The sequence below is a fragment of the Mesitornis unicolor genome, unplaced genomic scaffold (genome assembly GCF_000695765.1).
Source record: "Mesitornis unicolor isolate BGI_N332 unplaced genomic scaffold, ASM69576v1 scaffold2659, whole genome shotgun sequence".
Taxonomy (NCBI): Eukaryota; Metazoa; Chordata; class Aves; order Mesitornithiformes; family Mesitornithidae; genus Mesitornis; species Mesitornis unicolor.
In genome coordinates this window covers 887-16,024 of record NW_010205039.1, presented here as the reverse complement: position 1 = coordinate 16,024, position 15,138 = coordinate 887, and the positions used below count along the sequence as shown (strand labels likewise).

General features: G+C 35.6%; 1 protein-coding gene across 1 annotated transcript; it reads right to left on the bottom strand.

Annotated features, from left to right (window-relative positions):
- Positions 1-2,794: 2,794 nt before the first annotated feature.
- On the bottom strand, positions 2,795-15,138 carry NTS (neurotensin). Its single transcript, XM_010191235.1, has 4 exons — positions 14,967-15,138; positions 11,019-11,080; positions 5,200-5,424; positions 2,795-3,166 (listed from the first exon to the last, which is right to left on the bottom strand). Exons 1-4 carry the CDS (start codon positions 15,025-15,027, stop codon positions 3,020-3,022), a joined length of 495 nt encoding a protein of 164 aa, XP_010189537.1. The 5' UTR covers positions 15,028-15,138; the 3' UTR covers positions 2,795-3,019.

The following is a 15,138-nucleotide window of genomic DNA, read 5'->3' as shown; positions in this document are numbered from 1 at the left end:
GGGGGGGGGGGGGGGGCCAGAATAAAAAAAAGGGAAGAAAATCTCTCTGGATTTACATATCTTTACATATTTTGAGGACCTCCTCTGGCTTGAACTTCATCCAGCACCCATTTCTGCTTCAAATACAGCACTGATTTTGCAGGCAATGCATGGCAAGGGCCAAGGCAGGGACCTTGAGGATCCCACTGAAAAAATGTTTGAAAGGGAGACAAATATACTTAAGCCTGCCAATTTTTTTGCTTTCATCATCCAAAAAGGAGGGCTAAAGAAAGGCTGCAATTCCACAGCAGTAAGGTTATCGGGAGGTAGCAACATGTAGAAGTTAAAGGAGGTATCAAGAAAATAATGGTCCCCAGACAACAAAATATCCCTTTACAGCTCTGTATAGCTGGCTTACTAATATGATTTTACTGTGTTTTCTAACATTTTGATGATGCTATGCTTGCTTTTCACCAATGACCAATATGCTGAAATGCCAGCATTGGCTTTTGTATCTTTATTGACTATGTTACAATTATGGATTTTGTTTCCTCATCTAGTTAGGACTGTCTCTTACTCTGGACGACGTTCTGACATCAACCTGAACACCTCCATCAGAGGCTAGGGGACAACTGAACAAGCTCCCTCCTGTTGTATTTTAGGCTTTGCCCCTACAGTGACCCACAGCACCTGACCATGTGTGGATCCAGTGTGTGCTGAAAGGAAATGGGTTATTTTAAGCCATTTTCATCCAGTCAGTCTGGCTAATCTGTTAACTCTACACTGCAAGGAATGCAGTCACAAAGTAAGGACCGCTTGAATGCGGAGCACTAGATAATGGTGGAACAATTAATCATCATCATTTGAGATCCTCTGCCATCACTCTGAATAACTAAATCAACTGCAAAATGAAACAGTGATGCGTTCTTTCGCTTTTGAAAATTTTAACATTCCCTATGAGATCACAACCACATTACCTTAACTCTAATTCTTTTTAAAACTCTTATGCTCTCAAACTGAACACAAGAGAAAAAAATCACAGCAACCTATTTCTTTTTTTTCTTTTTCTCTTCTTGCGTGTTCCCCATGAAATAGTGATCTGAAGTTTCTTTTTGTTTTTTTTTTTTAGCTCATATATTACTAGCAGTGAGTGTTGGAATTTCAGATCAACAGGTAATTCACAATTTAAAGTGCCCATAACAGGACTAAGGAGCATGTAGATTTGTTGAAAAGAGTGATGTTTCTTAGCCGCTTGAGAGCATGTTCTGCTTCAAGGCTAATTCTACAACAGTTTCATAAAAAATAGAGAGTATAAATCTACTAGAACTTATTTAAGCAAAGCCCTTAAGCACATTAAGCATGTAAAACATTGAGAACAAATGTCCTTCAGTGTTTTGATGAAATTCAAATCACAACTATTACACTAGCAATTCGTGTATGCTCACTTATATCATGAGTGCAAGCATTTAGTGGCTATTGAATAAACAAACTGTTGAATAACATTTGCAGTGAGAAAATGGAATATAATTAGCTTTAATATAGTAAAAATACAGCTTACTGTGAAAAAACATCCCTCCCTATGTAAGAAAACTGGTATAATCATTGACACAGGTATGTTTTTTTCTACGCATGTTCCTGCATATATTTAATAATAACTGACAGAAAATCTGACCTGTGAGAGGATTTGGAAATTCTCTGAGTGTGGGTTTGGTTTTTCTTTATTTGTTTGCTTGTTTGGTTTTTCCTGGCAATTCTTTGAAAAAGCATTGCTTTGAGGAAATACATCAAACAGAAAACAGGTAGTATTTCAAAAGCAGTGTCTGTCCCATATTTTGTTTCCTGGTCTGAGCATCCAGGCTTCATGCGTCTTGAACTATCCCTCTAGTTTGACTGTTGCTGTATCCGCTCGTTCTTTCAGACTGTTTTCCTCCAAACTGGAACCCAGGATCATTGATATCCTGAGTCTTATGTACACATCACAGACATAGATCTGGAAAATGTGTAATTTTCAAGTGGCACGTGATTCCTCATGGTTTGAAAAGCCTTTTTTCCTATGCTGGGAGTTTTCTTCTCTGTGGGCTTCAAAGATTGTCTTTAACCTCTGAAACTGCCTGTTGTTACTATAAGTTTTTAGCATGAGGGAAAGGAAATACCTTTCAATAATAAGTTTAAGAAATTCTAATTTTATTACCTCTTTTAAAATTTTTCCCAAGTTTCTCATATAACCAGATTAGTAATTTGATTTTAACAGTGACAGCACAGGAGCATGAATCAGCTTTTATTTTTTTTGTCTTTACTTTTTTTTCCTGAGCGTTCATAGATTAGGTTAACACTGTAAATTCTTTTACTGATTTGATAAACTGTTTTCCTTATTTAGTCAGTGATACACAAGATTATGAAGGACATATGGCTTTATTCTCATTGGCATACCTTGTTAAAGTTTCTTTTATGTATTGTTTTCTTTAATTATGGCTCTTCAGTGACAAGAACTTAAAATTCATTTACAAGCAGAATATTTAAAATACGAATTTTGGAACTGACATTTAACAGTTAGCTGATAGTATTTCCTTCCTTCCTTAGACCTAATCCCCAATAAATTAAAATAGTCATCATGTAAAAATATTGTGGTAGCTCTGACTAGTGTATTATACAAAATTTTGCAAGCATATATGTGTTGCATTAAGAAATTGCAAGGTTCTCAGTAGGGTTTATGGACAATATCAATTTACTTGGTGCATGTCAGTGTGCTTTATAAAATAGGAAAAGACTAAAATATCATTGGAAATATGTGGAAACCTCAGTTTTGTACAATACATCATGCTTAGAAACTAGATTTATTTGCAAATGTATTGGTCCAATTAATCTCAAGTAGGAAAAAATCACAATCAAGAAACAGCAATTGCAAAAAAAGACAGTTATGTTATCATCTTGATGATTTTCCATAGTATATTTTCACACAAGTATGGTTTTAGACTTAAATAAGATAATCATAATGCACAGTTACCTATAAACTAAATATACATTGTTTTCTTCTGCTGCATCAGTAATATGAACTTCTCTTGAGAATGTATGGTCTTCTAGCTTTGTTCACATGTAGCTGCCGTTTCAGAATATAGGGATTTTTTCTTTTCATTATTTCCTTTTCTTGGCTTGAGTTCTCTAAATCAAAAGCATCTTGCTGAAGTAACTGTTGAGTGGAAGAAGAGACACAATGTTATCAGCTTTTTTTGGTAAAGATTATAAATTTCCAGTCAATTTTATAAAACTTCATTTTAACATCTGCCACCAGAAAAATCTTGACCATAATAGTTGTGTTTCAGTTTTATTTAAAGGAAGAAAAATTTCCTAAAACTCAAGACACAAAACTAAGATCACGATAAAGATGAGCTGAATCCTATGGAGGTGATACTTAAATTCCACTGACACAAATGAGATCATTGGTATTGACTGGAGAGAAAAGCTGGTATGTGCTCCTTGGCCTAAAACTCAAATTTGACTAAAAACTTCCTAATGATTGTCACTCTGTAATCACTCATTTAAGATAAACACCTTCAAAAACACCCACTGCTTGCTGGTTGCAGCATTTGAGCAACATTTTTATCTGCAACTTCCTACAGCTAAAAAATCAAAATGTGTATTTCAATCTCTATTTGTTTTGTTAAAGCAGAAGAAAGCCAAAATTTTGTCAATCAAAATATCTTATATAATATTTTTTTTTTTTAACTTGAAGTTTTTAAAGTGTTTTGTTCAGATTTGTTCTTGCTTTATCTGTTAAGATTTTATCTACCATGTTTTTCCATGGTCAAGTACAGTCATACTGTCTGGCTGAAACACATTAAACAGAATTTTTTATACTCACCTCATTATTTCCCTAAGCAATCAAACTCTGTTATTCACTTAATTACTTAATAAATGAATGCTTGTCTAAATTATATTTAAATTAATTAAAAGACTCTCATGGTTTCAACAGACTTTGGTGTCAGTCCTGGATTAATAATATTTCATTACGTAAATTGTTTATTTCAAGCCTTCTTCGATCCTTCTCCCTCTGGCTCTATCCTTTCTCCTTTTATTGTGTCTTATAAACCTCTGCACTGTGTAAGTGTCTTCCTAAGATGAGAGAGAAATAATTTTTTTTCAATTTTACATGCAGTACTGTTAGGAGTGATGACTCCCAACCTCCATAAGAGGTGATAAAACTGCAAAAAAACTGTGATTGAATCAAACGGGCCACTGAGTATAGTCAATTCTACAGTGGCTCCTTTTCAGCAATAAATGCACTGATGAAGAGAGTCCTCAGAAAACTCTAGTTCTCAAAGATGCTGCAGTCTTTTATATGGATGCAGCTAATATGAAGGACTGAGAATAAGCCTGTGATTATAAAGCTGTGATTACCAAACAAAAGAAGATCAAGATTCAGCTGGACTGTCCATGAACCTGCAACAGCTGAAGAAATCATGTTTACCGAAAAGTGAGTAGCAACACTGAGATATCTGTTTTCCCTATGCAAAGCAATTTTTAGCGTAATATTTAAAAATCCAAGTGGACTGTACCCAGTATGCCTTTGTGTGACCATTGCACTAAGATAAATATCACAAATGGATTTAAAAAACAATCGCTACTGACGAACAGCAAAACTCAAATAATCACAACTTCCAGGGCTCTCTTTAGGTGCTGGAAAGTGAAAAGCAGAATTTCCCTTGTTACCAGTTTCCTAGCAATAAAAAGGAGCGCAAGGTACCTGGTAAAAGTACATACACACATGGGCATGTGTCCATGCATTTTGAATTCAGTTTGCCGTAGGGACTTAAAAAGGTTTTCAGAAACTCTGCCTACATTTAGTTATGCCTCAATAAATCTGTAGTAACTTCACCTCTGTTAAGCTGATAATAATTTTGTGTTCTGGTATAGAGCTCACTTTCCTGTGTTTGTTTCAATCTAGCTACAAAGGAATAGCTACAAAGAGTGGAGATGTAATTCTCAATTAGCCATGAATTGTTATTAAAAAAAACAGACAGCTATTCAGAAACTATATTAATTCACAAGTCTTTCAATAAGAGTCATATTAGAGTTATTAGATATTAGAGAATATGAAAAAGGGAAGGAAAGCTCAGATAATGTGACGGGGGTCACGAGCATATGGATTTTAAAACATCAATGCAGACAGAACCTGAGAGTTTAATAGCAGTTGAAACATGCATTTCTGACAGTTTGTTTTACCTCCCAGTGCTGAAAGGCTCTGCTGTGGCAAACTTTTTGGAGTTGATACACTGTCAGCATTGCTTCCAAGCTGAAGCCATCCAGAGCAGCAGGAAACTGTCTTCCTGAAACAAGATCCTCTTCATCTACCTCTACCGTTTCCCCCATTTGGTTGTTTAAGTTGTTGATGAGATTGCAGATGTTTAGCAGGGTCATTTTCCAGTACGGAAGTTTTGCTCTGTTAATCTAAAAATACGAATGCCCACTCTTTAACGTGTTAGAAGTTTTTGCTTGTTTTTCTTTTTTTTGAAATAATGTGTGACATACAGACATTTTGGTAAGAAGAAGTCTGTGTGTTTGAAGTACTTTTCATCTGCGCAAATTTTAGACTATAATTAGAGAGTGCTGAAATTAGGACAACTCATTTTTTAAAAACACCAAGTCTGCATCCCCATTGCCTTTCCCCCCAGGTAGGCACACACAATGAAAAACAAAAATTGCTACCAAACCAGAATGGTAGCATTTCACAGTGATTCCGCACAGGTGCAAACAAAAACACAGATGGAAATTAACATAATATAAATTCACAGGTGTAAATCAGGACAATGAGTCAAACCCACTGGATAAATTCCCAGTACTGGAATCCAAGGTGGATGCCTGTGGTTAACTAGATGCTCCTCCCCAGCTCAGAACAAATACAATTAATTTCAAAATTCCCTGAGAAAAGGCACAGAGTCCCTGCTTCAGGGCAAGCTGTATGATGAGGCTAGGTCTGAAGTTACGGAAGCTATAAGCCCAAGGACTTTTGGATGCTGTATTCTTAATGTATTCCTGATTTGGTGTTTGGACTGAAAAACTCACGTTACAAAAAGAGAGATAAACTTCACCATGGTTTGTCTCAAATTTTGCTTACTTCAAAATCTTGCATTATTTAGGAGCTATTTAACTTTAAACCATCTTAAAATTTTTAAGAAAAATAATTTTTACTTTTCTACTGGTGCTGTTCTTTCCAAGTAGATGTGGCAATTGTTTTTTTAGCATTGATTATCAGTAGAAAAAAGTAAGTGAAAAACCTAATTCCTACCTCATTCACTGCTTTTCATGTCTTTGCCATTTTCTTGGTTCTCCCACTACTAATTATTTCTTTCAAAGTGCATTCCTTTAAGTGGTGAGGATAGAAATTAATTTCCTTAAACTAGAACTAGTGACAAAACAATCTCCAATCAAAAGCCAAATAAAAATTTCCTGTTTATTACTGGCAGGGGCTTACTTGCTGTGCACATTAAGATTACACTTTACCTATGAACTGAAATGTACTTGCTTCTTTTCCTGGATGTACAAAGCACAGACATTGCCTTTTACATGCTGAAAACATTAAGAGTGTGTATGTAGTACTTGCTTAGCTGAATATTACATAATCACATAATCTGTTGTTTCTTTTAAAGCACCTTCCTAACAAAGGGAAAAAAGCAAGATTTATGCATATTCACCACACTTTAGTGTTTTTTGAGGGAAAAGAAAGTAAGTGAAGCAGAGTGAGGAAGAATCAAGAAAAGCTAGCATCACTATCAGCATTAGTTACAAAAAAAACTCCCCTTTGGTCATAATCATTACCCCAATACGTATCTGATTTATGTATGCTTTTCAAAATTAGAATAATTTAGCCCTTTAATAAAATCACTATGTGTTCTCAGATCCTTGACAAGGCTTGGGGGTGGGGGTGGGGGTGGACGAGAAAAGTATTTTTGTTTTGAGGCTAAGAAGAAAACAAATCTCAAATCTTATTCAGAAGCTTTAAATTGGTTCTGCATTGTTTCCTTTAAGCTCATCTGCTGTCCTATCTAGGTGCCCTAATTAGTCTGTCAAAATATTTGAAAAGATGTGACAGCTTCAAAACAAAAATTAACCTCTTCGCAGAGTGTCTAATTTAATTAACAGAAGTTAAACTAGCAAAAAGTGCAAGTGTCCACTGCAATTTCAAAATCTTCTTTAAAAAAAATAATGTTAAATATAACAATATGGAGCTGTCTGTGACGAGGAGACTTTTTAAACACACTTCTCTTTCCTGGGTACAAAAAAATAAATGTGAGCTAGCACTACAATAGCTAAATTACCAAGAAGAATAAAATCCAGGGGCAGTGCTACATGAGCAAGTAAGAGTTCTGAGTCAAAAAAAACCCAAAAATATTCCAGTGTATGGAAACAGAAGAGAAAAGGATAGGGAAAATTATGTCTTCTTGCATAACTTACAATCTTTTTGATCTAAAGTTACTACTCTATGTTAGCATGTCTATGTTTAAAGGAACCTTCTGTATATTAGTAAAATACTTAAATAGCAGACTTCATTAGGCGAAATTGCTTTTAGCTGCTACTTATGATGTTAGGGAAAAAAAATAATTGCAGTGCTGTCTGCATGCATACTTTGTTTGTTAAGGGAGTCTAATTCCCATTAATACTATGCATATATCACCTCAAATTATTTTTACTTGGGTAAACCTGCTTCTGACTTACACTTCTGCCAGCTCACAGTGTGAGACTAAGAATTTCAATCAGGAGTGAAATATTTTTTTAACTCAACATGGAGGTCTCCAGGTCGTGTCCAGTCACCGAACAGAGCAGTCATGTGACTGTTCTACTCAACTATTACAGCAAGCATTACATTCGAACAGCCTTGCTTTACAGGTTATGGGAAATCTCTGAGTGGTTATCCTAAAGGCATATGCAAAAATAAAGTTTAAAGTGATCATAACCCAAATGTTCATATACATTTCTAATACGTGGTGTATTTTCCATGCAGGTGTAAGCAATACCAATTACAGTTGCTCAAGATCTGTTTTGGAAAGCACCTACACAAGAGATCAAGGAAACCAGATCTGCCAAGATGAAACCATTTCCTTATAAGATTAACTTGAAAAATATCTGGAAGTGAAAAGGAACAAAAGAGACTGCAGTAAGAATCCTATCCCTTTTCAGAACAGTAGTTGAATTTTGTTCAGAATGTAACCATTCCTCCCTGTCTTTAAGCAGATGTGGTATTGAGTTCTGTTACAGTGGAAGTTCTTCCATGGTATATACTGCCTGTAAATGTAATGAATTTTTATATGATGACCAAGTCAGGAAGTCAGTGACTTCTAGGCAGCTGTAACCTTGTCTGCCTCTATCAAGGACGCTAAACTGTCTGGCCACATACAGTCATGTATGTGAATAATGAGAAGCTCAGAGGGTCCAAGACTTCAGAAAATTAATGTGAATGAGGATCCCAAAGGTGGAATATATTCTAGCACTGATTTTTTTTTTCAAGAAAACACTATTTTTTCCTTTAACATAATCTCAATTTTGAGTTCAGGACATTCTTCATGCAAGTGGTGGTTTCAGGCAAGCATTTTGGAGGCTGGGACTAGAGGTATCTATTTGATGCAAAAGAGAGACAGCAGATAACTGTCTGTATATTTGTGACACTTCAGATTGTGTGTAACACTACTATATCTTCCAAACGGCTCTTTTGATTTTATCTTGGAGTAGAAACAGATAAAACATTTTAGGGAGATGTTTGATCCCTGTATCTTCTTCAGGATATAACAGCAGGGAAGGGTGATAAACTATTAAATGTTAAAGACAGGTCATAATAAGCATGGACATATTCCTTTAAAAATGGAGAGTGATTCAGCATATAGATGACTTTAAAGAGTAGTTTGAAAAGGGGCAGTAGATACTGGACAGCAGTCTGTGAAGTCAAAAGCCTATGGTAACTCACTCCGTAATATTGGATAGATGACTGAATGTTGAAAAAGGTGTTTGCTTAAACCCTAGCTGTAATCTTCGTGCTATACTTCACAAGTGCTTACTTAGGAAGATTTTTTTTCTGTCAAATACTAGAACCACAAGTGATAATCCACTTCATCACATTTTTAGATCTGAGCTTTTATAAACAATTTTTTCTTTCTCTTTTTTTTTTCCTTCTTCCCCCCCCCCCCATATCAATGCTATTTAAATTGGCTGGATTTCCCTTGCTGTTTATTACCAAGTCAGCATCAAAGATAGTTAATGCTATTTAATAATAATTGCCTTCAACTGGAACCAGATCTTGGATACAAGACAGTTATTACATATACCATGCTCTGGTCTCTTGTCTCTCACACCAGAACCATACTTTAATCCTAATGAGGTTTAAAAGCTAGCAGAGGATAACAGAAAACAATTTTTTAAAAAAGCAAAAATAATTTGTCTTTTCAGTAATTAATGGAATAACGGCATGGTTCTCGTAGAAGCATTTATACACAGTTTTAAGTGGTTCCACCATACCTTACTTTGATGTCAAGAGACAACAGATATTGAACTAACATATTAGTAATTTAAGGTGGTATAACTTAGAACTAAAGCAATGTCTCCACCATGCATCAATTTCAGGTGTCACTTTACTTACAGTATATACCATAAGGAAATGGAATAGCAAGCTATATGATGTAAAACAACATGTGAGCATATTATGGCAAACATCAATACATTAACAATTAGTGTGCTGTATTTGTGCATTTTTATTTACCAGGGGTTGCATTCTGTGCTGAGATGAAGGAAAAGATGGAAGTGAAAGTTAAGTTCACAGTTCCACTAAAGTCAGTAGCAGAAATAACAATAGCTGCAAGTTTTCCTCCCAAGGCATATTATGCTTTGCCACACAGAGAAAGAACTATTTTTGTTAACCTCCTACTTTTAAATTTGTCTCTGAAAAAGAGTATCTATTAAATCTTTCTCTAGCTTAGCGAAGTAAGTGGTAAACAGGTTTATTTAACATCTGAGGTCAATTACCATGCCAGTAAAGAACATGGGAACCTAAGAACTGCCAGAACAGATCAAAACAATGTATTTTCTAACTTCATTTTAGTCTATTCAAAGGTTCCTGTGAAAAAGCTCACATATAAACAAGTACTGTAAATACATAAGTCTTCCAGTCAGGTTTTGTCCTTAACCTTCAACTAGGCTATTGGCTTATGAAATTCTTTTTTGGGAGAATCTTCTTCATTTCTCATTTTAGTAGCCATTGAAATTACGTAATATTTAAAGTTCATTAAAATAAAGAATTAAAGCATTCAACCTTAAGCCCATGACACTTGTTTCAGGGTTTGTTCTTTAATATGAAGCTAAAGAAATATTAGACATACTTTCCACAAATGATCTAAGAAATATATATAACTGTGTTGAGAAAGTGCTTGTTTATCAGCCTCTTCAATGTATACGTGCAACAGTTACTGCTTCACCTATGTGAATATGAGATTGGAACTGAACATTTATCTGTTTGTATTAAATAATATGTACATGGCTCTCAGTCTGGAAACTTGTCAAGGAAATGTCATTTATCAGATTGATATTTTCATAGTCATGTCCCCATGTTCCTATACTAAGACTATAATTAAACTCCTAAACCAAAATCAGCATATGTATTATCGGTTTTTCCTTTATGACTGTCTTAATTTTTATATGTATATAGGAAAAGTTCTGAACAAAAAATCTCACTTATGGATTTGATTCAAGGTTAATTTAGCTTTCATCAGGCATAATCCTATTGGAAACACATTTCTTCATATAAATTTATATCTCTGCATATAACACAGTTTTGACAGTTTAATGAAAGTACCAGTGTTACAAGTGAGGAGCACTTTTAGTGTGTCACATCAACACCTTTACATTTCCTTTGAACTGGAGAAAATCTTGCACCAAAGTAATGTCTAGCACTGATCTTTTCAGTCTAGACCATGAGTTATTACTTTGTGCAAAGACTTTGGCGTTTGTAATGAGGATTCATTTGCTCCCAACCCGTCACCTAAAAGAGGAAAAGTAATTACCTTTGACGTGTACATATTGGTCAATAAATCTGCTTCTAATGCTTTCATTTCCTCTTCTGAATCTGTGAATAAACCAGAAACACATGTTTATTATTTCATCATAAATCATGGATATTTTAATTCAACATAGAGAATTTAGATATTTCAATACATTTCAAAACCAAACAAACAGAAAACTTAGATAAAAACAAAGCTAAGTGATCTAGAGGGACTGTGAGGAGTCCTCCACTACCTTTTTTAAAGCATGATCTAGCTTACTGAACTGAATGAAAGGATTCATCAGCTCAGTTCACTGGTAGACAGGTTTACTAAACTGCAGTCCTTTCAGTAAACAAAACTGTTGTGTTACTCTTCATTCAAAACCAGCATGATGTTCTTAATCACTGTTCATTACCTCTGCTCACTTAGGAAGAAGATTTCAGATATTTATTTTCAAAGAATATTTATTTAAATAGCAGGTAAGTATTTAGGTTAATGGCTGTTATGAGTCCTTGACAAGTTTTAGACTTGATTGTTCTTGGTTAAATTAAGACTATTTTTACTACTATAAGGAAATTGAGCTTGACCAGAGTTTGTGATACAAGTTCTTGACAATATATATACAAAACCAAAGTATTCTGACTGAAAGTCTTAGGATTTTATTTACTAATTTAATTGACCTTTGATAGCTCAGCAGACTTACAAGACCTGTGATGTGGTGAATGGTGTAAAAATTGCTGTAGAAAGAGAAAATAACCACAAACTGTTCTGCTTTTTGCTGTATAGAATCACAAGAAAGATCTGGTGCCTTGAAAATATAGCAGCAATCACAGCTTGAAGACAAGATATACACAGAAATCAGTTAAGTCTTCTGGAGAAACAGTGTTTTACATGGCTCTTAGTTTGCCTGGAATACCAGCAGTGCAAAGACAAACAATACACCTACTTAAATTTAAAACAAACTAAACCAGAATCTATTCCATAGTCATTTAAGTAATATCTCACTTTCTTTAAAACAATCAGTGCTGTTAGCACGTAGCAACCTACCACAGAATCTGCCTATGCCTTCATAGAAGATGATCTCACCACCACCACTGTGTTTCTTCTTTGGGCAATTCTTCCAAACTATCAATGGTTATTCACTTTCTAATTTCAAGTTTAATTTATTTCTTATTACAAATTTATTAATGGCTTGGATATAACTTCCTTCACTACATATGGTATCTTTCTAATATTTACCTAATGAGTGTATTTTTTGAGAGCAGTCATAGCACTTCCCAGCTTACATCTTTAAGCTGTGCTTACATGGCGATTATCAAGCAAACACAAGGTCACTGTACATTTTAGACAAACTATATTCCAGGAAGTCCCATAAATACTCCACTGAAAGACTATGCTCAGAGATAGCAGACTCTCATCTATTCTCCTCTCTTAATAGCCTTGTATTCCCCAACTCCTCAGGGTGGCCCTCCTCTGTGCCTGATGTGATCTCAACACAGCACAGCATAACAGTTCAGATGAGAAGCCTCAGTACTTAACTAACACTCACCATTAGCTACGGGAAGTAGCTCTCTTACACATTTTTTTATTTTGTCTTCCATGGCTGAAAAACCTTAGTATCCCATAAAAAGACTAAGGTCAGATAACCTGACAAAGTCCTTTATCTCCTCTGACATCTCCAACAGCTATGCTTCTGTTAAAGAGTGCTTTTAATAGGAACTTCTGTTATTTGCTAAGCTATTGCATCTTGTATCGTTGCACTGGTTCATCTTTCCACTATTCTGATCATCAGAAACATCTTCTGTATGTGGTCCCGATCTTCCTCTGCAGTGATGCTCATGTTCACCTTTCAATTACCATTAAACTACATTCATTCATTCTTACTTTTTTGCATGGAAGCTGCTATTAAAATACTAAATAAGATAGGTTTGTAGATCAGTATTACAGCAAGTCACTAGCAATTACTCTAACCTAACACCATTTGGCACTAACCTTACCAACATTACCTAATCTCTTAACCACTTTACCATTAGACAGGTTCTACTGGCAGCAAGATCACCTCAGCTGAATTTCTATTAGTGACAGCAGCAGCTCCTGTGAATGGGTGAGCAGCACACATGTGGCAGCATCATGATTTGCAGTGGGTTGTATCAGCTGAGGACAGTGAAAGGGCTTGTGTCTAGATAGCACCTGGTTTTTTTTATATTCCATAGAGGATGGAAGATAGCTTCCATACCATCAAGCCTGGAAGATAGCTGCAGATGTGGAAGACAGGTAGGTATTAAGAAATATTTTGATTGAGAAAAGAAGTCTGGAGGGCATTATCTAGGAGTCTGGTCAAGATTCCTTGAGTGAAGAATAAAACAAGGCTTAGAGGAGAAGACAGCATGTTCACATAATTAATAAGTGAAAGAGACAGAGGAGGAGCAAAAGCATAAAAAGAGCAAACTCTCAGAGAGCAATGTATAAAAATTCTGGTTACACATTATTGTTTAAATCAGAGGGAAATTCACACAGTTTGATGTCCTCTTGAATCAGTTCTTACTGAGAAGGAATATAGCTTCTATTCATACATTCACATTCTACAGTAAGAGTTAAATTCTACAGTTACACTCCTTCCTCTGAGGGCAAACATTTTCAAAAGAGAAATAAAATGAGCAATCATTTTCTCTATGACATAATTGTCCATATTAGTTAAAAATGTTTTAGTCCCTCCACACAAGTTCTCCATGGAATTTCTCATTTAAATATAATTCCAAATTTTCAAGCAAATAAACCGTCATGTCAGTTACACATTAAAAAAAACCTGTTGTTTTGTTTAATGAGCCTGTTTTAATTTCCACTGAGATTTTTTTTAAATCTAGTAAGTTTTCATTCAGATTCTACAAACAGTTGAACTCAAAACTGCCTCACTGAAAATATTGGTCAACTATTTGCTTAAAAAGCTTCAAATATATGAGGAGAAAATAAATATTAAGCCTTGTCACTAGGATCACCATCTCTCTACAATATAAGGAATAATTATGTTTAAATTGTGATAAAATGCAGGTATTACATGTATTACATTTTTTTTCTGCAGTGTACTACAAATTGGAAACTTTTATCTAAAGTGAGAATTTGGAATTATGAGTCCTCCTGAATACTGATGCTGAAAAATGAAGATATTGTAAGTTTATTACTTTAATTTTTAACTCCACAAAATTTAAAGAATCTGCACGTCAGTTAAGATTGGATTTTGAAGGCTGTTCTGCCTCATGTCTGTTTGAATACACCTGTTTAACTGCCACCATACCTATTTTTGGTCATAAACGACACATACTTAGCTGTATCATTTTCCAAAGAAGCAGGCAATGCATTTAAATGTATTATTCTCCTTTTTAGGTTTCTAAAGCAATTGTTCTTGGAGCAAAAATGCACTTACATTAGCCTTCCTATTGCATGATCTGCATCTTATTCAGCAATTTTTGTCATAATTTCAGATCAGTTGCTAGCAATTTTTTTCCCTAGAATACTAAAATTGTATTTCTGACACTGAAAGGTGACTAAAGTGCATATGTATTTCTGTTGACTTGGATTATGTCAGCTATTCATATGAATTGCAGAAATTATAATTTCCATGGTAGTTTGGAAACACATGGTATTGAGTAAATCACAAATGAAGCAGCATAATCAGGCAGATGGTCTACACAGATGTCTATGTCCAAGGACTAGTCGAGACTAACTGCCATGGTATGGATGCTGCGAGAAGGATTGGTTTATATGAAGGGAGAAAGTTAGGGGAGTGACAACAAAATGATGCTGGCCAGAGCCTGCTGCCGTTGGGTACCGCGGTAGCCCGAGGCGACTTTAACTCCTTTCCTTTGGTCCCTCTCAAGGCTCAGGGAGCGGCTCAGGGAGACGGTGGGGGACGGCGCCGGGTGCTGTGCCAGCGTTGCGGGGGCGCGAAGCGGGGCGCGGGCGAGGGCTTACCTGAGCAGAGGCTGCAAGAGGCCAGGGCCAGCAGCACCACGCACACCAGCTGGGCTCTCATCCTTGCCGCGCCGCCCTCTAGAAAGTAAAGTCCATAAATCCTGAGGAGAGACGGAGAGAGAAAGACAGAGACAGAGAGAGACAGAGAAAGAGCCCCCCGCCGCTCCGCGCC